Source organism: Mycteria americana, chromosome 3 (genome assembly GCF_035582795.1).
Source record: "Mycteria americana isolate JAX WOST 10 ecotype Jacksonville Zoo and Gardens chromosome 3, USCA_MyAme_1.0, whole genome shotgun sequence".
Lineage (NCBI taxonomy): Eukaryota > Metazoa > Chordata > Aves > Ciconiiformes > Ciconiidae > Mycteria > Mycteria americana.
Window position 1 is genome coordinate 116,748,424 of NC_134367.1, and position 25,183 is coordinate 116,773,606.

At 49.7% G+C, this 25,183-nt stretch overlaps 1 protein-coding gene across 2 annotated transcripts in view; it reads right to left on the reverse strand.

Moving 5' to 3' along the window:
- The window catches only part of SLC8A1 (solute carrier family 8 member A1), a 137,206-nt gene that overhangs the window by 12,673 nt on the left and 99,350 nt on the right, over positions 1-25,183 (reverse strand). For both annotated transcript variants that reach the window (XM_075496746.1, XM_075496747.1), the window contains exons 3-4: positions 4,792-4,895; positions 1,720-1,737 (exon numbers count right to left, since the gene is read on the reverse strand). In XM_075496746.1, the coding sequence (XP_075352861.1) occupies positions 1,720-1,737; positions 4,792-4,895 (122 nt within the window). The remainder of the gene's footprint in view (positions 1-1,719; positions 1,738-4,791; positions 4,896-25,183) is intronic.

Genomic DNA, 25,183 nt, shown 5'->3' on the forward strand with positions numbered 1-25,183 from the left:
CACAGCTGGTCATTCTCTGGAGCTGGCTTCCCATCTGAGGGGGAGGTCAGGAAGCCTCTGGGTGGGAGCGTGAACGACAGAGCAGCTGAGAAGAAGGAGGTCACGGAGCAATAGACAAGGTAGTTTTGCTGGGAAATGCTAGAAAGAGGTCTGCAACTTGTCCAACCTCAGAAGGAGTCCAGTTCATCCTCAGGGCTGGGGAATAGCTTATCGCGTGGTACCTGCTGCCTCTCCCACAGGGATGCTGGGAGGGGACAGATCATCACTAAGGCTGCTCCATTTCCCAGCTCTCCAGGTCTGCATCGGGGCATGGTCAGGACATTTCCATCAGCCTGTTACAACCAGAGAGCTGCCAGCAGCCCCAGGGCTGAGACGGGTATAAGATCTTGGCTCTGCCTCCTTCTGAGCAGGGCTTTACCTTGGGGAGGGGGCTGGCAGCCAGAGAGCATGAAACTCCTACTGCGATGGTGGGGCTGGAGGAAATAGTGCTGGGCCATACAGGTGCGAGGAGCCATCCACAGGGCATGGCCTGGCCCCAAACCCTGAGAGAGGAGGCAACGGAGAGACTACAAGAGCAATGGAGCAGGTCTGCACCTCCACTGGCATCTGTGCAACCTTTGGGGCATGGGAACCCCAGGCAGCTTTTGTCACTGTCCCTGTGCAGACCCCAATGAACGCCCTTCCAGTCCACCCCAGGGATGAGCAGAAGGACATCAGGGCTAAAAAGGGCTGGATTCACTGGAGACAGGAGTTAAACCGTCAGTAAGCAAACACCCCAGTCATTCCATGTTAGACCGCCACGGCCCTTGGGTGTCACGCTGCAGGTACCTTGGATGGTGATCACGGTGCAAGGAAGAGGATGATCTCTAGCCTGGACCTTCCTGAAGACAGGTTTGCCTATCAAAGCGATCAGCAGGAGATCAGCAGGAGGGACTGTACGCCCCGTGCAAACTGCCGCTGTGCAGTTAGTAAACTCTACTCGTACTTCACACAGGGTTAGTGTCACTCCCTTGCTGGCTGCCCCTCGTCTGCACCACACTGCGGGAAAGCCCTTCTCCTCCTGCTGGTCAAAGGGACTAGCCTTGCAGCCAGAGCCTCATTAATCTGAATTATTGTTTCCAGGGCTCCTTAGGGGCTGCTCTGCAATGTGCGGGGCCTGGGACCTTCTCTCCCTGCAGTGCTTGGCCTAATGACAGATGCTTGGCTGGCTAATGACGGATGATCAAACCCTGCTGCCGCGTCTCACTGGTGGGAAGGGCAGGGGCTGCGTGCCTGAAGCCGCCATGGGGTCCTGCACCTTCCGCAGTGCTCGGGCACCCTGGCTGCTGCCTGGGGAGTGAGGACAGGCTCTCCGTGCCATGCAGAGCCCTGTGCACACACCCTGTGCGGGCAGCAGGGAGGGGAAGGCTGGACCAAGTGGAGAAGACCCCCTGCTCCAAGAGATGGAGGGGGGCTGCCTGTCACTTCAGGGGTGATGGCTTAGCCTCCCCGAGGTGAGGGTTAGGTGTGTGTGGCAGGCAGAGCACTCTGTGAGAGGACATGGTGTTAGCGTGACCGGCCAGGGCAGCAGGGCAGCGGCACGGCATCTTCTTACCCTTCCAGACTTTCCCTCCAGGACAGAACAAAAGCAAAGAGGAAACCAAGAGGAAAGAGCAGGGTGAGTATTATGGCCATTAAGAAGAGGGAAGGGGGGGATGGAGGGAGAGCAGAAATCCATACCTGTGATGGTGAAGCCACCTAGATGAAACCAAAAATGAGACACAGAGAGAGAGAGAGAGAGAGAGAGAGCAGATTAGCATCGGCACAGCAACATGGACACCCTGCAGCCCGCAGGAACATGGTGGTTCTTCCCTGCCCCATGGCTGGGGACTGTGGACATGGGGGGCTGCTCCCCAACACGCACCCAAGTGATAGTGCAGAGAGACCTGAACACAGGCTTTTCAACCCACATCTGCAAGCTGCCACCCCCCAGTATCTAATATATGCTGCAGAGTGGGTAAAACCAGTGCGAGCCTGCCCTGGGGCTGGGCGTGCTTTGGGGAACGAGGGTGGCTTTGCTTCCCTCCCTGGCTGCCCTATCCTGGGGATGGCCAGCAAGGAAATTCAGAGGCTGGGTGGACTCTAAATCTCCCCAAGACTGGAGGCAAAGTTTGTACTGTCTCTTCAAAAAGGATTGGCCAACTTTCCTGCCCAGCCACAAGCATCCCTTAGTTGCCAGGCAATCCTGTTTCTGCCATGCCAGTGTAAGAGGCGATGGGTTAATTAGCACGGCACAGGTTTGTAACTCGGGGTGTCAGTGGGTTTACTATGGCTGTAACAACACCACTCCTGAAAAATGCTCCTTGCCACAGTGGGTTACTGCTCGTTAACGTTAGTGACTTTGGGGCTCTACTCCAAGGAAAGATGTGGCATTAGATACCTAAGCTTACTTAAATAGTTCTGACCACCCTAAAAAACAATGTCATGAGCAAAGAAAAATGTCAAACAAAATCAACTGTCTTTCAAAAATATGCAGACAAACTGGAAAAATGGAAAAGAAAAACGAATGCGTGCTTACCAAGCTCATTCAACAACAGGGCTGTGAAGGAGACAGACAGAGACAAACACAGAAGAAGAGAAGTAAATGAATAATGAAATCAAAAGGGATATCCACAGAAAGACTCCAGATCCCAGGGCAGAGATTTCAGATCTGTAAAGCTGCAGGATACCATTAGTGTTGAGAGAAAGGCACTAAAAATAAAGGAACAGAAACGTTTCATGGGATTGTGGATTTAAAATAAAAACTATTGCATACATGGGGTGGATATGGGATTAAAAGGCACACTCCAAAAATTCATTTTTCCCCTTTGAATTGTATGTGCAAGATCTTCCATTGGTCTCAGAGGCAGTTCTGCCCTGGGGGAGGACACAAGATGTCCCATGTGCAGCGGCTACTGGCTTTGACCTCCTCCAGCTGCCTAATGGGGAGCAATAGCTCCAGCAGGCAGCTGCGCTTCTGGCGTATACAAGAGAAGAAAAGTCTGTGGCGAGGCTTGGCTCAAGGATCTTGTCGCTCAACATTTTAGGTCTCCAAAACAAAACAAAAAGTCTCTCCCTTAGTGCACTGGTGGGTCTCTGGCCCCTGAGGCGGGGACCCCACCATGGCTACGTGGCCCAAGGGTGACGTTTCAGAGATGCTCTTGTCTCCAGGGTGCCAAGCACACAGCTCGCCCCGCCTCGCTGCCCCTTGTACAAACCCAAGCACAAAAACCAAGTTAAAAAAAAAACATTGCACGGCCAAAGCAGCAAATAGCATCCTTTAAAATCTTGACTTGCCTTCCAGCTAGTGAGTTTGCAAAGCTGAGCTTCCCTCAGGTTTCCTCAATTATCTTGTGACCAGGAAGATGAGGAACTTTCATTTTCCTTTTATTTTTAATTAAAAATTTCAGCTGGGATCTCATGAGTTGGTACCACGATTCTCAAACCTGGGGCCTGGAAAGCATGTTTGCTCTTGCCAGACTCACAAGGCTGAGCCCATGCTGGTTCCTGTGAAGCTGAGCAAAGCTGGAGCCACCAAGTTGAGTTGTCCATGTGTCACTTTATCCTGGCAACACTGGTTATTCTCCATAGATGCCACCAGCGCCATTTAATGATACGCATCCCACCTGCAGAGCCTGGGCCATGCCAGTGTGTCTGATTTTTCAGCCCTGCTTCTGCTAGCTAGTCACATAAACCAGCAGGAAATCTGATGGAGGGGATGATGCAGCTGACGTAGATGGCACCTGTGCTGAAGGGGAACATGGCATTGCTGCTGGATGTGTTTTTAGCCTGAAATACAGCAGCATGTCCCCACTCAGTGGGGGAACTGCTGGGGGCCCTCTCTGTCCTGAACAAATAATATATTACAATGCCATGCCTGCTGAAGGGAGAGCTTATGTCCCAAAAATTGGAAAGCAGCTCCAAGGCAGACAGACCAAATGCTGCTGCCAATTTTTTACAAAGGCCTTAATAAGGGTCTGTTGTAGGGAAACTAATTAACTTAAGTAACTCTAAAACTGCTTCTTGCTCAGCCACCAATAGCATGCAGAATTAGCTGCTGCCATTAATTTTCACTTAATTTCCTAGCAGAAAAAAATGCACAGAAAAATAAGTGAACTCTGTCTTTTTGGGAAGGTTTGCAGTTGGTTTAGAAATGTGATGAAAGAGGAAATTGTTTTTGTTATTCCTATGAGAAGCTATTATCCAGTGCAGAGCCATGAACCTTTATTTGAGTATAACCTGATTTCTCCTAGACTGATTGCATCTTATGGTATTACCTGCTTGTGCCATGATTCTCAGCTATTTTCAGATCCTAGTGCCAGTATAAAAAGGCTAAAATTACTGCTCTGGCCATGCATTTTATTTCAAGTGAAGGCTATTTTATCTTCCGATAAAAATGAAGCAGCGTCGCCTTTTTACTTCTTGAGACTGAATTTTCTACTCAATTAAATGAAGGTGTAGCTGCGATGTGGCAGGGCAGCACTCTCAAAATGTCTCTGGGGGCTGGCGATGCTCATCGTCCCCTGCCCGGGTGCTCCGGGGCCCTCCCGGGAGTGCGCCTTGCTCCCAGGGGGCCCTCGTGAGCGAGACGGAGCCCTCCCGAAATGAAAGAGGAAAGAAAACAGAGCAAAAAGGTGCAGTGGCCAAGCTTCGAAGGAGGGAGGGCAAAATGGCCAGGAGCCAAAGTGCGAGGAGAAAGGAGTGTGAGAGTAGGGAGACACAGAGAAAGCGGACGGCAGCGTCTCGAGAGCTGGTCTGGTTTTACTCTCACACCTTTCACTCCTCGTCGTAGCCACACCGGATCCCCAAGCACAAGGAAGAAACTGCACTCTTTCTCATACTCCTCACGGTCAAGTACTCTAAGGGTAATGAATTTCCTGTGGGAACACAAGACAAAGGCAAACACATGATTGGCATCACACACGCATGCAGTTCACATCCGCCTGGGTGCCGTGGTGCCGGAGATGGTCGGGTGGGGGGAAGCGGCTGCACATCCTCTCTGGGGCATATGGGGAAGGGCAGGAGCATCCCCGTCACCCGGCCGCAGTTGGACCTTGGTTGGCTGGGGAAAGGCTGAATTCACGGGGGATGGGAAACATCCTCTCTCCTGCCCTTTTCCATAGGCGCTGGGGATGTGAGCTCGGTGTTGCAGGTGCCAGGCATGAGAGAGCCAGACAGGGACACACAGGCTGGGCTCAGCCCCGGAGCACATCCCCCACCTTTCTTCTCACTCATCTCCACCAGCCGGGGCTCCCCGATCTCTAGGTAGAAGGTCTTGTTTTTCTCATATTCCTCATCATCTATCACCTTGATTGATATCGTTTTGCTGGAACAGAGAAGAAGAAATAGAGATTCAAGAGTAAGGGGAGAAAAGGGAGGAGGGGAGACAGGGAGAGGAGGAGGAGGGTGAAAATGGCAGGAGAAGGGGGCTGCGGACAGCAAACAGTGGGTTTGGTAGCACAGGCTGGAGGGGCAGCTGAAAGCAAAGAGCAGGAGCTGATGGGCCGAGCTTGCCTCAGGATGAGCACAGACCACAGGGTCAGAGCACCAGCAGCTCGCAGGGTGCCATCCTCCCCAGCATGGCCAGAGGCCATGGCTGGACATGATGCAGCCTGAAGCAGCCTCCCCGAGAGGTGCCTTGGCCTGGGGCAGCAAGATGCTTCCCTTTCCAAAAATCCAGGGTGCAGAACAGCCCCTTGACAGCTTGCACACACCGCATAGGCTCCCAGGGACACGAGCACTGGGAACCAGCACAGACCAAGCCCCTGAAAGCATGATGCACTGCTTAAACCAGCCCCTGTGCACAGAAGAGGCTCTGTCTTGCCAGGAACAGCAGATCCATGCACAACATCATGATCAGCTGCTCAGTTTGGGCTTTGGAGGCTCCAATTTACAAGCTCAAAAGGGATGCTGGAGTTAGGACTTTTTCTGTGGAGGGAACATAAGCAAAAGATGGTCTTTCTGGGCAGGGTGAAGGAAAGCTTCACTGATGGTGAGATTTGACTTTTTTATTTTCCTTTGCAAGCAGCACATCCTTTCCCAAGCCCCGAAGCTTTGGTACTCTCCTATTCGAGAGTCATGCAGCAAGTCTCTCTTCTCACATGGCCCAGGGTTGCTGAATTTGCCCCTGCGGCATCAGCAGGGCAGGTCCGAAGGCAGAACCCCTGCTCAGAGCACAGCCACAAAGCATGCACCATGAAGGGCAAAAGCCTCGCAGGAGGCTGTGGCCACCAGCAGAGAGATTAACTCCTTGGGGCACCCAATAGAGTAAAAAATTGAGCGAACAAATTGCTTTACCAGGGGAAAAAATTGGCACAGAAGAAGTTTTCCAGCTCTTTTCAGGGACTCATGTAAGTAGCCCAGAAACACCCAGCCAAAAGCTGCTCACCAGAAGGTGACCAAACCGCTGGGGTACAAGGGGCTAGTACATGGGGGGAGCGCTACTGTGGTCTTTCCTACAGTGCAAAGCCTTTGCAAAGACAAGATGGGGGGCAGAAATCCAGCAGCCCCTGATCCCGCCCAGAGTGCCCTGCTCGTTGTCATGTGTGTATGGCATTGCTGTCAGGACGGGACCTCTTCCTGGCTCTGACCTTCTCCCAGACAAGAAATAAGAAGGCAATAACAACAAGAGATAAAAAGGCAATGCAGTGACTGTCTGCAGCCCTCTGCTTGCTGCCGACCTCCTGGTTGGGTTTGCTTTTTCCCCATGCTTGACAGACTACCCTCCTGTGAATGCTCTTGATTAAACAAGCTTTCCAGTCGTTCTCCCCCTGCCCAAGCCTGTCTGTCCCATCCTTCAAAGAAATGCCTCTTGTCCCATCCCCAGATCCTCTGTGCTTTCCACTGGCAGCCAGCACAAATCAGAGCAGCCCTGAGGCTGCTCTAATATATGATCAAGGAGGATCTGCTGCTCCGGGCAGGTCCCAGCACTGAAAACCCATAAACATGGAAGAAAGCCATGCTCTAGGGGAGTGAAATTCAGGCCATGCTGCTGTAATTTCTGGCTTTCTCCCCTCGTTCCATGTCTGTACTGCCACCCAGAGCCCCTCTCTTAAGCTGACATGTATTTGGCAGGAGAGTCGACATTTTATTCTCATTCAGAGCAAATACCGCCAAGCACTTGGAGGAACAGCCAGGATGATTTCTTGTGATGTTTGCTATGAGTCAGAAGTGTATTAAGGTTGCCCTTCACGCTTATAATGAAACCATTTACTCAAGAGCAAGCGATGGCTGTGAAAAGTGTAACAATGCAGTGTGGCCCAGTGTAATTGTATTTTATAATGAATATCTGTAATAATTTGTTCCGTTTATAATTACTGCTGCAATAGGTTTGTACATAGGAAAAATGGTTACCAAGCACGCAGCTGATCTTGCTTTGCATTGATGAGTTAAGGGAAATTATCGTGTATTAAAAAACTAATGAAGGATGCAAAAATGCTCTCAGCCAAGCTATCAAAGAGGACCTGACAGAATTAACAGAACGACACAATTTCAAAAATGTTACTAACCAAATCAATAATTTTCCTGACAACTCCCATTAAAATGTACACTGCACCCTGCCCCCACGTATGAAAAAAAAGCCTTTCTCAGGGAAGTTAATTAAAAAAGCTGCCTTCATCAATTCTGAGGGCAGCAAAGGTATCAAGACTTAAAATTCCTATGGGTGTGCTCTCGCTTGCCATGTGTGGCTTTCCTCAAAGCCCCACAAAATAATTCTCTCTCACAAAAATAAACCTGGGTGCCAATTAAAAAAGCTGTTCCTGATGCTTAGACCCAACACCAATAGGGCTTCCTTGAATAATGCGGCCTCAGGGCTTAAAGTGCCACTGCCAGCAGGTGCTGCTATTATGCAGTTTTCCAAGTGATCTTTCTAGGGTTTGAGCAAGCGCTCTGTGTTGGGTAGACATGTGCACTGCTGCTGTTTCTGCTGTACAAGATTGTCGGGAAAAAGGGTGGGAGGAACAAATGGCAAGTCTGCTCTCTGGATGAATCTCCAATCAGCAAGAATTGCTGAGGCAAATTTGTCCCTGGGATGAGACTGCAATCCCAGAGAAAAGGATTTCTTCCTAATGGTGTTTGAGATCACATCTGTTTGAGAAACAGCAAGTATGTGAAAATAACATAGGCTATTCTTAGAGCATGCCTGATCTTCATCACACTGCCTTTTGCCTGCTGCAAAGCCCCTCTGCAGGGTCCCGCAAAAATGTGGCCATGTGCCAGGGTTTGATCAGTGGAGAAGAAGGATCAGGCAACTGCACGATTTATCCTGCGTTAGAGTAAGGACTGCTTTCTACAGTAATCTGGGACGTGCACTGATGACACCCTGCTCTTATTGGACCCTCTGACATGGTCTCTGTTTCTCACTCCTCTCCTAGGCAGAGATTTGCTGGATAGCATGGGCTTTGACGATGTAAGCAGCATCAAGCTAGCGTGGGGCTGCCCATGCAGGCTGTGGATTGCAGCCCATGTTCCCGGTGCCCTCATCTAGCCCTGTGCTCCTGCTGCATTTAGTGTCCAGTTTTGCAAGCCTGCTGCCTGCAGTCCTCTTTTTCAGAGGTAACCGTTGCTGTGCGAGGCTGATTTTCTTGCATTACAATACATGGTGCGAATGAGGCACACCAGGAACGCCTGGCAGAGCCAGGACAGCTTGCTAAGGCTCACGGAGCAATGTGGGCTGCAGTGGTGAGTGCAGCAGCTGAGATGTCTCCCTTGGTTTCCCTAGCTGGACACAGTGGGATGAAATATGCCGAGACCCAAAGTCCCGACAGCACAATTACGTGCTGAAATTTGCATTTTAAATCTCTCTCTCCTGTGGCTCAGGGGCTCTTTCAGCACAAGACGTGATAGTACTTGTGTAAACAGAAAACAAAAGGGACACTGTATAGCACCCCACTGCTGAGTCACTGCACAGCCAGAAACCAGGAGCCCCAAATCCATGAGGCAGAGGGAAAAAACAGAAGATTAAAACAGAAGATTAAAGCAGCCTCTAAACCATTACACATTTTCTTCACCTTGTGCAAATCTGGGGTCAATCTAGATGCTGTTTCCAAGCTGTCCCTCAAATCTTCACAGAGGTCTAGAATAAGCTTTGATTTGGGGACAAAAGTGGTGTTTCTGCCATAATCTAACATCTCCAGGAGCTGGGTATTTAAGCCAAATGCTCAAGACCCCATGAGTGTGCAACACCACAGCCCTTGAAAAAGCTGGAATACCTTTTTCCTGCCTTGTCCCTTGGCACACTGCAGGTGGAAAAGAGCAATTTCTGGAGCATCTCTCAAATAGATTTGGGTGCATGGGGCTAGAGGTCCCTCTGCCGAGCCAGGCTGCGTGTTGGCCTAAACCACCAGATTTGGCAGACCTCCTGCCTTCCTCCCTGCCCGCTGCAGGGAGCCCCAAAGACACCATGGGGCAAGTATGCAGCAAACCACTGCTGCTGCTGGGGTTTTTCTTCCAGTGGTGTGAGTCCGTTTCGCCCGAGCTAAAGAGCCCTGCTCTGGCATGAAGGCTGAGGGCATCCATGGTGCATCCAACTGTCTGCATTTCTGTACCAGAAATTGCTCTTCCCTGAGTCTGTAGCCGAGGCAATTGCTGAGGGAATGAGTTTCATCTCATTTCCATGTACCAGAAATCAAAGAATAAAATAAATCTTGCAGAATTGCAGCTCCAGCTCTTCTCCTCTTGCTGACAACCAGCAGCAACAAGAGAAGGATGGTATCTTCATGAACACAGCATACAAATCCCTGCCCTCACTCTAAGCCCAATCCTCTCCATCAGGATTTAGTTTTAATTTCAAACCATGCTATTTCATTCGAACTGTAAAGGTCTTTTAACAGACCATTCCCACACAACCCTTAGTTACAATAGCCCATGGAAAAGTCCTCTTGGCTGGTGATGCTCTAAGGATGGTGCACCAAGGGAAGAACTGCTATACCCGATCAGACCCAATGGCCATCCAGCACAGCCTCTTCTTCTGACAACTGCCAAGAGCACCTTGGAGTAGGAGGATATAAGAGCAGGACGGGCATATAGACAGCATTTCCAACTGAAGCTCTCCCAGACCCCAGGTATTTGTGTCTCAGGGGTTTCCTAGCCAGACCAGGTTTCTCTGTATTTAGCTGTGCTCTGCAGACTTCTCCCATTTCCCTTTGAGCTTGGGTAAGCTTTTGGCATTTGTGGTATCCCATGTGCCAGGGGATTGCTAATGCCAGCTCAGTGTCATGGACAGCAAATAGCTGCTCTTAGGAGTTGATATGTACTTGGCACAAGCATGCCAGCCCACCTGCATTTTGTGGGCACATCTCTGGAAAGGGCAAGAGAGAACACCCACATGCCTGCCTGCAAGTGACCCTAGCAGGGACATGGAACTAGCAGGACAGGGCTGAATGTCCCGTCAATGGGCAAGCAAATTGGCTTTGTACAATGACAAAGGCAGGGCAAGAAGAGACCTGATGCTTAGAGAAAAATGCCAGCTGCGGAAGGCACCCTGTAAGCAATCTCATGCAGGGACAGGTACATATGTAACGAGTTAGCACAGTCTAGCACAGGGTGACAGGAGCAGAACAGAGACGAACAGGGGAATATTTCTCTACAAGTATTTTTTTGTGCAAGGCCACATGAGAAGATGGGCGCAGAACTGGGCAGAGGTGTAAGGAGCTGGGACTCCCAGCTCTCCTACCTCCACTAGCCTTTTCTCTCTTGTGGGATCAGATGACACCAAGAATGACTGGTGACAACCTACATGGACCTTTGCATTCATTTCAAACCTGAAAATCTGCACAGTCACAGCGCACCAGTGGAAATCCTCAATATACTCACAAAAATCCTGCTATTCCCGATCTACACTGTAGTGCTTAGGTACGTGAAATGGCAGAAACCCCTCTCATGACTCAGACAAGCGACCAGCACTGCAAGGACCAAGGGAGCTTGCTGTTTCCAGAAAATCAGCAATCAGCTCCAGAGGGATCCAGGCAGGGCATGCTGGGGGACAGGGGACATCCTTCAGGGCACTTCCAGCGCCAGATCTCCAGGAGCAGAGATGTGTCAGGTCCAGCACTCACCTCCTACTGCTGCTCAGATACAGCATGGCGAAAGGAGGTTTTCATTACTGCACCACATAGCTCAGCTCTTTTTCAGAACTGTAGTCATGCCTTTTTAACGTGGCTTTATTTTTTTTTTCCCGAGTGAGAGAATGAGGCCAGCTACCTCCATCCTTGGAGATATTCAAAGCTTGCCTGAGCAACTTGCTTTAGCTCTGATGTTGGCCCTCTGAGAAGATGTTCGACTAGAGGCCTTCTAATCCAGAGACCTTCCAATCCAGAGACCTTGCCCACCTCAACTCTGCTGTGCACCTAGGTCAGAGATCTCACGGCTAAGAAAGCATCATTGTGCCCAGATCACCCATGAGCTGGAGCTGGATTAGCTAAGAAGTACCGCATGTAGCCAGTAATGGTGTCTCCATTGGGCCAGGAAAATGATCACCTCTAAACACACAACCAACCAGCCGCTACAGCAGTCAGTAACTAGCTTGTCCATGAGAACATAGCATGCTGTTGCTGCCTGGACAGACAGACACTTATTCCTGAATCAATACATGGAACAAAGCACTTATGCAGCTTGTCACCCATCCAGCTTTCACTGATCACCCAGAAGAACTACATGAATAACTTGAAGGACTTTTAACTGCAGATTCATAGTTACAACATCCAGGGTCAGCAATCGGGAAATCGGAGCCTGGTGCTGCCAGCCCTGACCTCCCAACAGCCAAGCACTTCCCACCCAGAGGGTCAGCAATCGCGGTGAGAGAATAGCCATGAGGCATGCACGTTCTGGAGGTGACATTTCAAAGCCACATCCATTGGTGCTGCCTGTTCCAGCACGCATTCTCAGACTCCCGCAGAAAGCTGCCACAATGATTTCTCACACATCTGCTTGTCAGCCAGTCACTTAATTAGCTGAAGTTAAAGCTTGTCATGAGAGACAGGCACGTGGCTTGGGAGACTCCCTGCCTCGCGCAGCTTGTGTGAGTGCTGGGCACCGGGCAGTGCCTGTGCACAGGGGCAAGTGGGCTGCTGTAGGGGACCAGGTGCTGTGGGGAAGAAAGCTCCCAAATCATCATTAGGGCTGGGCATCACCAGAGTCAGCAGCCAGGGCCATGCAAACTGGCCGTGGCCACAGCAAGGTGCCTGGACCAGACCCCAGGACACGGCTGGAGCCAACCACGAAGAGCCAAGGCAGCTCTTTCTCTCACCATCCCTGCCTTCACTATGCTTTGCCCTCCATCTCCCTGCCTGTCCTTATCTGCTTGGTGAGCCTTCCTGGAGGCCGCAGGGGCTTGAGGCCCTGTTCATGCTGTTAGAGACGCAAAGAGACCTAGCTGCTCCCGTGTCTGTCTCTGCAGCACACAACTCTTCCGACCGGGGCACCAGGGACAACAGGGAGTGCTTTTATGCACTTAGCAGCTTCATTGCTCAAATTTCTGACAGCTACTTGAGGAGGGAAGTTGTCTTGTTGCTGGGAAGGAAAAGGAGCAGATCAGGCTTTTCTTCCACCAGTTGACAAAAAAATTGCACCTGATGGTGAGGAGGTGACAGCCTCGCATGCAGGGAGACACCCAGGTCTGTGGTGGAGGTGTTCGTCCCAGCTGCAGGGGACGTGTGCCTGGCAGGGGCCATGCGAGAGGGCAACGCAATGCCTGCTCAACCAGCACAGGGACGCACCTTCCTGAGGGACAGAAGATGCACAGAAATGGGCCAGATTATGTGAATGACCTTGTGTCACACATGATTTTAGCTGTTATCCAGTGGACTCTGACAGACAAGAGGGTTCATTAGGGTTTATGTCCCTGCTGACGGGATCCCATCTTTGTAACATGTCCCATGAGTCACCCATGCAGGGTCCTTTGCAAAACCAAGCCTTGCTGACATGAAATGTCTATACTTAATGAAAACTTTGCCTGAAGCGTGCTGCAAACATGTCACGGAGGGCACTGAAGCTAAGCCTGACGCACGCTTTGGGAAGTGTGGATGTGAGCTGATCTGATGTGGCAGCTTGGTTTGCTGGTCCAGGTGCCCAGATCTGCATGGGGCTGCACAGTCCAATGCCTACTAAAACCGTGATTTAGCACATCAGCCTGGGCACTGCAAACAAAGGGAGGGGGAACTAGTCCCTCTATCCTCCCCCCCACCTCTGCAGTCAAAATTCATCTGGCTGCTCTTATTTTCTTGGTTGCCCTCCACCTCTTTCTCCAAGGCCTGCTGAATCAATCTTTATAAGACCACAGGGCTGTGTTGTCATTTCCATGGCTGCATAAACCAACTGCTCCCCTGGCCTCAGGATGCATTGAATTTAAATAACAACATACAGCTCAAATACATAACGCTGGCCTGCTCCAGAGCACCACTACCAGGAAAATCCTGGAAAAGGATCCAGCTTGCTCTTCCTTGGCCTTGTGGAGATACAAGATGTGGGAGGTGGTTTGCAGAGACAGGAGGACTGAGAGCTGTTGCTGCTTGAATAGCTGGGAGATGACAGGCACAGCTGATGCTCAGTGCCTCAGAAAACACTTTTCGGGAGTGACAATTGCCAGGTAAGATGATTTCATGTGCTAGACTGAATGCCGCTTGACACTATTCTTAGGAAGACCATATTGGGCAGGATATGCAAGACCAGAAATGCTTTTCTGGGGAATCCTCGATGTTTGTGCTGATCTGACTGTGAATTTTGCACTCTGGCTAACTCCGCATTAGCACTTCTTCATTCATCTGCCAATGTCGCATTTTGCAAGGGGCCGGCTAGGCAATGATGCATGGTACTGTCTTGATCTGCCCCAAAACAGGGCCTGAGCCCTTGGTCATGCTTAAATGTTTCGCTGTCACAGGACAGCTGAAGGTGTGGCCTCCCCCCTTCCCGTGGCTCTGGATGTGGTAACATCAGGACAAAACAGTGCTTTGCTCTTCTTTCCCAATCCCATTGCCATGCATGTCTAGTGATGGTTATCCACAGTCCTTAAAGCTCCCAGAGTGCCTGCTGGAGGCAGGATCACTGGGGGATCAAACAGGAGAGACTCCATCTAGATCAGCATCTGGATCTCCAAGGACAGCATGTACAAACAGTGCAATACAAGTGACAACGACTAGGAGGGAAAACACATTTGATGTGAATTTGATCAAAAACACCCCCAGCAGCAATTGCTTAAGGTCCCTGGGAAAGCTGACAGAGCAGAAATAACTTCTCCCCTGGCTTTGCACAACCCTGCCCATGCCAGCTAAAATCTGCCATTAGTCCCTAAAAATTCAGCCCACGCTGCAAGCAAAGGATTGACTTCCCAGGGCTCAGCCCAGCCCAACATCCTTGCACATAAAACTCTGCAAATCCCATTCCTAAACCTGCAGCGTTCAGAGCCAAAATCTGGCATTTCCCCCCATTCTGCCTTTGTGGGATTTTCTCCTTGTGCCTGGCTGGTCAGTCAGGTCTGTGGGTAATGCAGGCGGGTAACAAAGGGGACAGAAACTCGGCTCCAGTGTTTCATCATGCTCCACCGGCAAGATTTTCCCCGGTTCACAGGGAGCTGGGTGATGGGGGAGGCGTGTTGCAGGGAAGAGATGTGTGCTGAGCTGAGAAGGGGTCAAGGCTGCATTTGAAGGCCCCACTGGAAAACTTGAAGTGGAAAACAAGCATGGTGAGGAATAAAATCGTGACGGGGTTTGGGTGCGAGAGAACCTCTGGGTCAAACCCCCATCCCTCTCCCTGATTGTCCTCATACACATTTTTGCCAAGGAAAGTAACTGGAAACTCCTACAAGTGCTTTTTGCTTCTCTACGCACCCAAATATGCATGTGGCTTTTCTTTACAGCCAGGTTCCCCCTTGCAACAATAATAGCTCTAACCTTTCAAATAAATACGAGTTGCTCTTCCCTGTGTGCACCTGGCATAGTTGCCATGACAATGTTCCTCAAACAGGAGACATCACTCTTATTGAAATGGCTTTGGCACTCCCCAAAATGAATTTCAATGAGCAACTGCCGGCAGAAAGGACATTTCTGCAGCCCTGTAAATCATTTAGCAAACTTTGCTGAGTTAAAGCTGACTAAACAAAACAGTGGGGACCATGCAAAATAATAGGTCCATGGCTAATAGCATAGCTTCAGCATCAGGAATCGGGATTCAAGGAAGCCCAAAATACGTCTGCTGTGCATCAGCTGCTCCAGCGCCACCGCTGCAGCAAGATTTTGTATCAGTCATAGCAGTGCTTCCCTCCCAGGGAAGGCACATTTCAAATCCCGCTTGTCTGGTTTCAGGGCAAGGGAGAATTTCCCTTGTTGTTTGGGACGACACTGGACAAGGGTTCTCGATTGTGCCCCGCCACTCTGCCAGGGCTGCTGACAGGTAGCTCTGCTGCTGGAAAAGCAGCTGTACGTGGGAAAAGAAGGAGAGGATGAGGAGATGCTCAGTGATAGCAAGGGACGCGCCACAGAAATTCAAAGGGCAAACATCAATATCGAATGTGCAGGCTCCCTTTCAGGACCAGTATCCAGCTTCATTTTAACTCCATGCTCAGTCAGGGATGCATCTGACTCCTGTTATTAGCTGGCTGGCCCCAAAGATCATCTCCCTCTTTTCAAAACACTCCCCCAAAACTCTTGGAGTGGTGACCCAAATGCAGGATCAAGACCTCAAGACCCCAAGAAATAAGCACTTCACCATCACTACGTTTATCATCCTTTGTCTAGCGATGCAAGTGACTGCCTTCAAGACTTGGAAAGTACCTGTGACTGAATCATTTTGTGCTGCGCTGCTCACACCAGCATGCCCTGCTGCTCTCAACAGCTTCTGTGCCAACTTAGAAAAACACGTGTGCATGCACATACACATTCACGCAAGTTGCAGTCAAACTGCTGAACAAAATGACATATGCCTCAACACGGTGTGTGCATGTGTGCAGATGTGATCTGTATTTGCAAGCGCAGCACACAGCAAACGTCCTACCTGCTCTCCCTGCTGGGGCTCTGCTAATGCTAATGGACTCCTAAGCTATGGAGAAGCCCTTTGATCTTTTATGAGCTTGTCGCTAAGTGTCACATTGAACTTTTATTAGAAGAAGTTGTAAGTAATCTCCTGTCAAGGGAGGTTCAAGTGCAATGCTCACATTTTAGCAATTTAAATGACTGGTTGCGGAGTTCACTCCTGCTCCAGACTCCCTTTGGCAAGTCACCCATGCTGGACCAGTATTGGGGGTTACCTGACTGTATAAAAGACATGAAGCCTCTGGGTACCAGCATATGAAATGCTGTCACTATACAGGCTTGAAGCATCAGGGATGCTCATTTCTGAAGACCACAACCGAAGCCGTGAGCTACACCCCAGTGCCATGCAATGCTGTCGCTATGCCACAAGGCAAGCCCTGCAAGGGAGGCGATGCAGAGCTACCCAGGGATAATGCCAGCAGCAAACTCAGAACAGGCCCTGTAAAGTACTCCCCAGCCACCCCCAGAGAGGGGCTGCTGCTATGGCAATGCTGCCTTAGTGACAATGTTTGGAGCATTAAGTCAACAAATGACCCCAAAATCTCAACTCTAAGTTCTGTACTAAAGGTGCTGCTTGGTGTTCTCACACTGCCGTTTCCATCCTTTGGGGATGGCTCTGGCCAAGAAAGAGCATGTGCTGGAGTTGAGCGCCCATAGCGGGGTTCCTCTCTGCCCCAAGCCCAGCAAGACGTTACAGGGAGGGGACAAACTTGGCCCCAGGGCTTGGCTCCGAACATGGCAGAGCACTGGGGAAAGCTGGTCTGCCTCTGAAATTTGTGTCTCTGGACACCACTTGTTTTCAGAAAGAGGGATTAAGCACAGGAGCTGATTTTACCTCCCCTGGCTGGAAACACAGCCAAGCCTTCAGACAGTTTGGGAGTTGTTTTCATTTTATTTTTTTCTTTCCTTCTTGCTTTCCAACAAGTTCTCTCTCCAGAGGGCAGAGGAAAAAAGCGTGCCAGCTGAGATGGGATTTTTCCCCTGCCTTTTCAAACACCTCCAGGTCTTTAGGAGCTGCTAGCAATTAATGCCCATCCCCTCACAAAGACCTTTCTGACACTGCCCCAAGACCAGAGGACCCTAATGTCCTTGGGCTGCTGTGTCCCAGCAGAGGCAGGTGCTAGAAGACGTGCGGGGCTGTGGTACCCGGGTGGAGGGTGCTGCTGCAGCAAGGGGCTGTTCCCTGTCCCTGCTGAAGGGTTTTGCCACTCTGGCGGCTGCAGCATCCCGACAAGGGCCATTTCAGTGAGGTTTCCCTGCTGCTGGACACACTTGAGGCTGGGAGCACGTGGGCAATTTCAAGAGCCACCGTTCACACTGTGTGACTGACATGCCATCTGTTTACTGACAAATAAATTAAACTGTGAAATACAGCCCTCTCAACTGAAACTCTGTGTATAAAACCCTTTGAAAGAGACACCAGGTCTCCCCAGTGATACATGGGGTTAAAGTCTGTGGTGGGAGCACAAAAGCAAATGCATATTTGCTAAGGATCCCTCCGAGTGCCGAGATAAGCAGGAAACCAACCCCATGAGGAGGATGAAAAAATTCTGCTTCTGTCTCCAGTTACCAAGGAGATTGTTTAAACAAAGCTAAAATAAGAGGAACCGAGTGGCCAAGAGAAATTTGAGCGTGGAAGAGCACTCGAGTGCTTTGTGAAAGCTTGCTGCCTTAAAAGCTGGGCAGGATCCCTGCGATGGGCTCAAGCTTGGCCAGCAGCTCTTCCCCTCTTTCTGGAGGAAAAAGTCCACATTTCAGTTTACATGCAGCTGGGTGAAAATGGCAAGGAGCATTTAAAAATGGCAATACAGAAAAGTCCCTGCTCACAGAGGCCTCAGCTGTGTGTCAGCCGCATTTATTGCAATCGTGGCAGCAGGACACAGCATTTGGTGCCCTCAGCCTGGACCTGTCTTTCTGTATTCAGGTCATCAAGAGGAGACCTCCCTGTGGGAGCAAACTAAATCCAGCTATATATGGGGCTAAAAATGACTCCTCTTTGTGGCCAGCTCAGCAGCTCCAGTCCTCATCTATAAGCTTGGAGGACTGGCAGATATATAGAATGCCAGGTGGAAAATCTACTGCAGAGCCCTGTGGATACACACATGCTGGATTTGCTCCTGTGACAAAGGTGAGAAGCCAAAGCCCACCAGATTGTTTGCAAAGACAGGGCTCTCTCAAGCCCCACAGGTTGCACACCCCACATCAGGGGCTGCACATGCACTGCCCCAGATCCAGCTGCACGTTGCTGTCATGCTGGAAACTGCTGATGTTATGTAGAAGCAGCAATTCCCACACAAACCCCAAAGCCTGGGAGCTGGTTTCCATCTTTCTGCAATCCTTATTTCAGACAACAAGAGGGAAAAGCTCCCAGATGCCGTTTCTCCAGCTGATCCTCATATCCTACACTTGCTCATCTGGATCCCTGATGCCCTCGGGGCTTTGAGTTAAAGGTAGAGCACTTCAAAGTGCTTGTCGTTAAACTTGTCCATGACTTTCCACTGTTTTAGAGTCCGTTTCAGTTGCTTCATACTTTGCGAGACTTTAGCCCTTCAGACTGAAACTTTCCATGTGGAGTGGCCACTGCTGAGAGAGTTACGAAAAGCCTCACCATCTTCACCACTGAAGACTCAGCTTCAGGAAAAAAAAAATGCTGCTTCGCCCATGCAAACATTTTTTTTCCCAAACACCATACTGAGTAATTCTCTCTTCCTTATGCTTCGCTGCAGAGGATGAAACCTAGCAGAAGGATCTTTCCAGTGCTTAGGATGTGCCAATCCCATAAAAATTTTCTTAAATTAGACTGAGTACTAAGACTCTAAAAACTTGCAAAATGCGTAGGCTTCTTCGAACTGGCAGCTCAAGGTCTTGGAAGATTTCATCTGCTCTGGAAATGCTCCATCCTCTCCCAGTGCCAAACCTGCCTTTGCACAGGCTGTGTCCCCACCAGGGCTTTCCCTGTGCCTGGAAGCCACTGGGGAGCTGGGAGCTCTGGCCGTGACAGGGAAGCTGGCTGGCCTGGGTGCCCATGGCAGGGGCAGCCAAAGGGCCTGGGGAAATCCTTGTCCGTGCCTATCCTCCTCCTCCTTACTGTTGGCCTCTGAGCTATGAATGTCTCCGAGCACATGGACTCCCGCTTGCTGCGATGATGACAGGCCCTCTGCAGTAATTTTGGTAGCCCTTCTCATCAGCTTGTGCTAAGTAAGCAATGAAGCTTGCTGCAGCATCTACATCTGCACCCTCATGCTCAGCCTGGGATCTGTGGGGGATGATTCTCCTTTTTCAGCTGTCCTGATCCTGAGCTCGACTTAGTGAGCCAGGCTGCTGGGGAAAGCCAGAGGCATATGGCTGGCGTTTAACTCTGGGCCAAAGCGCTTGGCTTGGTAGGACCATGCTCCAACCTGCTCGTCATGTTGGCTGGCTGCAGAGGGAGTGAAGCTACAGAAAAAAACTGCTGCTCCTGGGATGGGCAATTTAAAACCAGAAGACTTAGAAGCATTTAAAGCACAAAGAGGTAGAAACACAACTCAGTATTGCACTTGGGAGTTTCTCCCTAGCCTGGGCCTGGTGGGAACCACAGGGATGGTTTAGGGGCTGTTGGGTGGAAGGAGGGCAGGAGGGAGGCCAAGGGAATAAGGGCTGCCCAGAGAGCCCTCCCAGTGCAAAGCCTGGGAGGGGAAGAAAGAGAGAGAGAAACAAAGCTAGGATTAATTGCCTTTGGCTCCAGAAAGCCATGGTGGTGATGGTAATTACAGTGTTAAGAAAAAAGGGTGCTTTTAAGAAGTGTTCCAAAGACACTGTCTGTCAGGATCCAAGGAAACTGTAGCAAAATGTAGTAAGAGGAAAACAAATTGACCAAAACAACCAGCCAGGAAATAAAGGCTGCCTTTTGCATTCTGCCCTTTTCTTCTCTGAAACTCATTAGCTTTTCCTTCAAGCATGGATAGGTACTGTTGTGGGAATATTAGTGCTTTCTAAGAAGAGAATGAATCTCAGCAGGAGACTCCATTCAAAGAGCCCGTTTCAAACAGGCTGAGGTGCCCTTCCAAATGCTTCGTGATGCAGCCCCCACTGCTGTCATTCATCACACCCATTCACACCATCTCATCACTGTATCTATTTTTTGACTGAATATCAGGATGCCAAACTGGCCATGAACCTGTTTATTTATTACAGCCAGGTAGGGATCCTCTAGTAGCCACACAGTTGCTGTTCTACTTTCTCACCAGAGCTCACATTTGTAAAGCTATTTAGGTGTTTAAGGTTAATTTAAACCCTAACCACAACAGCTGTAGCAGGGCTCCAGCATGGTCAGGGTTTCTGGCCATGTGCCTGCAGTCTCCAGCCTGAGACTGACTGGCCAGAAGCTGCAAGAACACCTGTGGCAGCACAGTCCCAAAGACTCGGCTGATGGTACCACCATGTGCAGCAAAATGCATGGGGATCCGGACCAAATTTGGACAGAAGGGCCGTGAGGCCGCACAATAAAATCAAATTTGCCCCTCTGCAGTTTTCAGTGTGTTTTGACTGCATTTCAAAATGAATCTGGAAAATCTAGGCAGCAAGCAGTGAACGAGCCTCCAGAAGTGCTCAGAGGCTGGCAGCACTGGGAGAGCCAGGGTGAGTCCCAGCTCAATGGGCACAGGGCTCATATGTTTGGCTGAGTCAAGGTGCCCAGCACAGCTGCTGCAGCCTTGGACTCGGGAGCCGTCTGCGGAGGTGAACATTTATTTACAGTTGCTGTTTCCCCAGAGGAACCTTTGCAGAGCACATTAGCAAAAATCTCTAATTTTATTGGCACTACTCAGGGAAGATGTCAGGGCATGGAAAAAGAAAAAAATAAAAAGCTTAGGAATTTGGAATGGTGCTGCATGCATTTGTGGAGAGAGATTTTTAATTTGCTGCCTCCTTTTCTGAGAGCTACACAATGTATCAAAGAACATGCAGTTTTTTTAAAAAAAGAACCCTCTAGTAATGGTCTTTATTGTTTTCCAATTCATAGCTGCCAGAGAGCCTGGAGGATTATTCTGCACAGAGCTATAAATTATGCCCCATATTAATGATTGCTTTCACTGATCTTTGGAGGAAAATTCCAGGGTGACTTGTGAAGATGAGATTTCCATTTCTACACCTCAAATAAACAGCTTCATGTCAAAATCCTAGCAGACAGGCAGAAAAGTGTGCTTCCAAGCCACCAGAAACCCAGATAAAAATGCCCAAGGTGTATTCCAAGTGGATGACAATTTACGTGTGATGGGCCCTCCCTGAAAAGCAGCGAACAAAAACGATCTCCAGCTGAAGAGCAAAGAGGACCCTGCACCACGTCCTTGGGCTAGGCAGCATGCTCAGGCATGAAGGAAGACCACAGCTTCTCCTGGGGCCAGAAAACGCCATTGTTTCCCAACTGAAACAGCTGTGCCATAAAAAATATCAGAGGGATGCTGGTTTGAAAGCTGAAGATAATACAGATTTACGTCCAATTCACACAAGATGTAGGTCTAGGCATCGATTCCTCTGTGTTACCTAAGAGGCAGAGCAAGTCACACGTCAGCCCGGTTACTTCCCTGGTACACATATGGTGTCCCACAAATAGCAGGGCCATGTATATTTAATAGGCATTGGCACACACACACATGCACAGCCTAGAGGCACGCAGACAGAGCTGCAGCAGCCTCAGACACTTGCAGCCTGGATGGTGGCTTGTGTTGTTTTTGCCTTTTAAAGTCCAGAGCAGCCCTGTTTCCCTTCTGCTACTCATGTTTGTGATCATCAACCAGCCACAGGTTGGTTGTTTTCCAGCTGATGGGCACACACACCCCCTGTAAACAAAGTGTGTCAAGAAGGGAGGGTAACGCCGCAAGCAGCACAAACCTGTTTGCTGATGTGATGGGAGTTATCTTCACCATGAATTTTGTCCTTTATTAGGCCTCCTGTATTCACTCTATTATTCATGAATCCAGCCTCATTTCCTCAAACTGCAGGAGAAGCCAAGAGCTAATCGGGATGAATAATTTTTGGGCTGGCACCCTTCACCTGCCAGCACCCCATGGGGATGCACCCGGTGCCAAGGGGAGCCAGGATTTCCATTCCAGTGCTGTTATGAGCACTGGGAAAATGAGCAATATCCAGGCAAATCAAGACCAGCTGCAAAAGTCACTGCAGCCGTTGGGAAAAATTTGACCAGCCCATAGGGCTTCCCTTTTTCTAGCATGTTGATAGCTACAGGAAACAGGCACTTTTTAAAGTTTTCACAACTGGGTTTCAGGAGGACTCGTCAGCCTTATTAAATATAATATTTCACTCTGCGAGCACTTATTTATTTATTTATCTTGGCCCTGCCATCCCCACAAAGCTGCCTGAAAGTGAGGAAACACAGCCTCACTGAGTTTCAGACTGAAGCAATGCTCTGGATCTGCAAGCCAAAGAAGAAGAGAAGCCAAGTTAAAAATATACATGCATGTATATGTATATATATTTGCAATTATTCTTTGTGGCAAGGGTTTGGGAATTTGTTTTGTTGCTTTATTGTGTTTATAGACCTGCTTTCCAAATCTTATACTTAGAGAAACATATTTTGTTACTATATCCAGCAACCATTATGGCATTTTGATTTGCAATGTGACAGGCTATTCCACAAACAGGACTCCAGCCAGGCCCTGGTAAACAAGAGAAACAAGGCTGGGAAGCGAGGTATGTGGAAGGCTTGTTTGTGTGGTTTGTAGCTGTTTATTTAATAAAGATCTTTGCATAAGCTGGATTCCATGTATTGATGCAACCAAAATAGATGCCACTCAGTAAGTGCATCCAGGCAGTGGTTGATCTTTCCCACTCTCTCCACGCTGTTTGCTTCAACTATGTGCTGAGATCACAAGTGGGTTCGTCCTGTTCCTTCATGTGGATACTAAAAGAGCCGAAATGCCTCAGAGGAAATTAAAGTGCCTGACTTTGGAGCTGGCTGTGCATACCAGCCATTTGCACCGATTTGCATATGATTTGCATTTCATCACTAATCACTGCACAAATGTGCGGAAAATACTGTTTTAATCAGCTGACTGTGGGCAAACAAAGTAATGTCTCTCGCAGTTTGGAGCCGGTGATCTCCTGTCACAGCATCAGAAGTGATGTAAATTGCCGCTCAGATGGCCTGGGCTTTTCCCAGGCAAGCCAAGCTGCCAGTCTGCAGCCATCAGGACACCCTGCCCTGCCCATCTGATCTCCCCTGGTTCCCTCTCTCTGGCAACGATAATTTCTTCTAGGAAAGTGCTGTGATGCTCTGTGCTACCCATGCAGTTATTACTGTCCAGTATATACCAGCATCCCAAAGCTCACTCCTGCAAGCAGAGGCTGGAGGTACCGAGACACATGACTCATTCCAGCCCTGCCAAAACTGATGGACTTGCTCTCAGCAACCCCCTCCATCACTGGACAGACAGATATCTCCAGGGGACACCATTCAGGTTATTGGGAAGCCAAACATTGCAGAGAAACTTGCTTTCACACCCAGGGATGGGCAGTTCATCAGCAGTGGGCTCTGCGGGAGCACCAGCAGCTTCTCCTCCTGACACATCGGTTTTCCCATCTTTGCTTTGCACTTCAGCTCTTTCTCATGTGGCTTTCAAAAGATGCCATATGAAAACCTGGGCAGCTCACAAAGTGCTGTGCCCTTGGACAGGCATGGAAAAGGGAACCACGCCTGCAGAGAGCTACTCAAGGAGGATAAAAAGGCGAGTACCTGTCACCAAATGGGCAGTGAATCGCAGTGATTTCAGGGGGGTAACTGCGCCTGTCTGGCGAACTGCAGAGGCTGTCAGAGTGACGCTCGTGCCCATTATAAAGCCAGATACTTTTTGGATAGATATTTTAAAAGTTTTCTTACCAGAAAGAAATAATCTAGCAGTGATTTACACCTCTCTTCCTGTTGCTTGGCACTGCGGGAAAAATCTCTTTTCTGCTATGGCAGTGGGAGGTGGGGCAAAGCCAGGAAAGGTGGCTTTTGCTGATGACGAGAGATCTCAGACACACAGCCAGCACCTGCTGCAGCCCCTCTCACCAGCACGGCTCTGTCCCTGCACCCTCAGAGGAGACGATGCCCCAGGACCCGCACCGCTGACCTGGGGGACTGTGGGATGTCCCAGGGGAGATTGTAACCTGCTTGCTGGAAGGGTGAGGCTTATGGGATCACCAATGCACACTTGTTTCCCTGCCCTGTCTCCCTCCCTCCCCTCTGCTTGGGAAGTCCATGACTGCTTGGACGTTTTTAGCCACGTTCAAAAATGCATTTTGGCATAGCGTGCTTATTAGACATTAGAAAAGTTATGGCCTGCCAGCAGGCTTTCTGCTGCTAACCACGTGCAAACTCCACATGCAGCTTCTTCTGCAGCATGGTCATGCCTGATGTCTTGCTCCTGTGTGAGTTTTCAGGTGTCTAATACAGGGTTGAGCTATTCCAGCCTTCAGTCAGCCAGGAGACATCAGTCAGCCATGGGCAAACCAAGTCTCAACAACCAGCCAAATCACAAACCAAGCGTCATTCATGCTAGCACATGCAGGATGGCTGGTTTTCCTTCCCGAATCTCTCAAAAACAGGCAAAGCTGTTCAATTCACCTTTTAAAGGTTTGCTGATGGGTCAGGACAGAAGGTGGGAAGTTCTGACCCAGAGAGGAAATTTCTGGGCAAGTCCGGTGTGACTGGGTTTCCTGAGGACAGAAGTGGATGTTTGTGAGCCTGGGGCTGAGATATTCAGCAGAGAAATCCCAGCTCTGCTCGTGACCCACTGTATGAGGTCTCAGGAGAATGAGCCAGGCCAAAGTTTCAGCACAGCCTTTAGAGGAGGATACTGAAGTCACCCAGTCAAACTGGCCCAGTGCCCAGTGGCTAGTGTCACCCCAATGGCAATGGGCCAGTTCGGCAGCTCTGTAAATACAGCCTTTTTAATGAAAGTACTGAACTGGATCTGGATGTCTGGCCTTAACAAACCCAGATTAACCAAGGACTGACTCCACTCTTCTGCTATTTTTAGCTTCCAAAAACAGTCTGACTGTGCGCCGCCCTACACCCTCTGTCTGTGAACCCTTTTAGCTTGATTTGACTCAGAAACTGATTCGACACAAGCGTCCCTGTACCCGTTACTCACCGCCAATGTCCC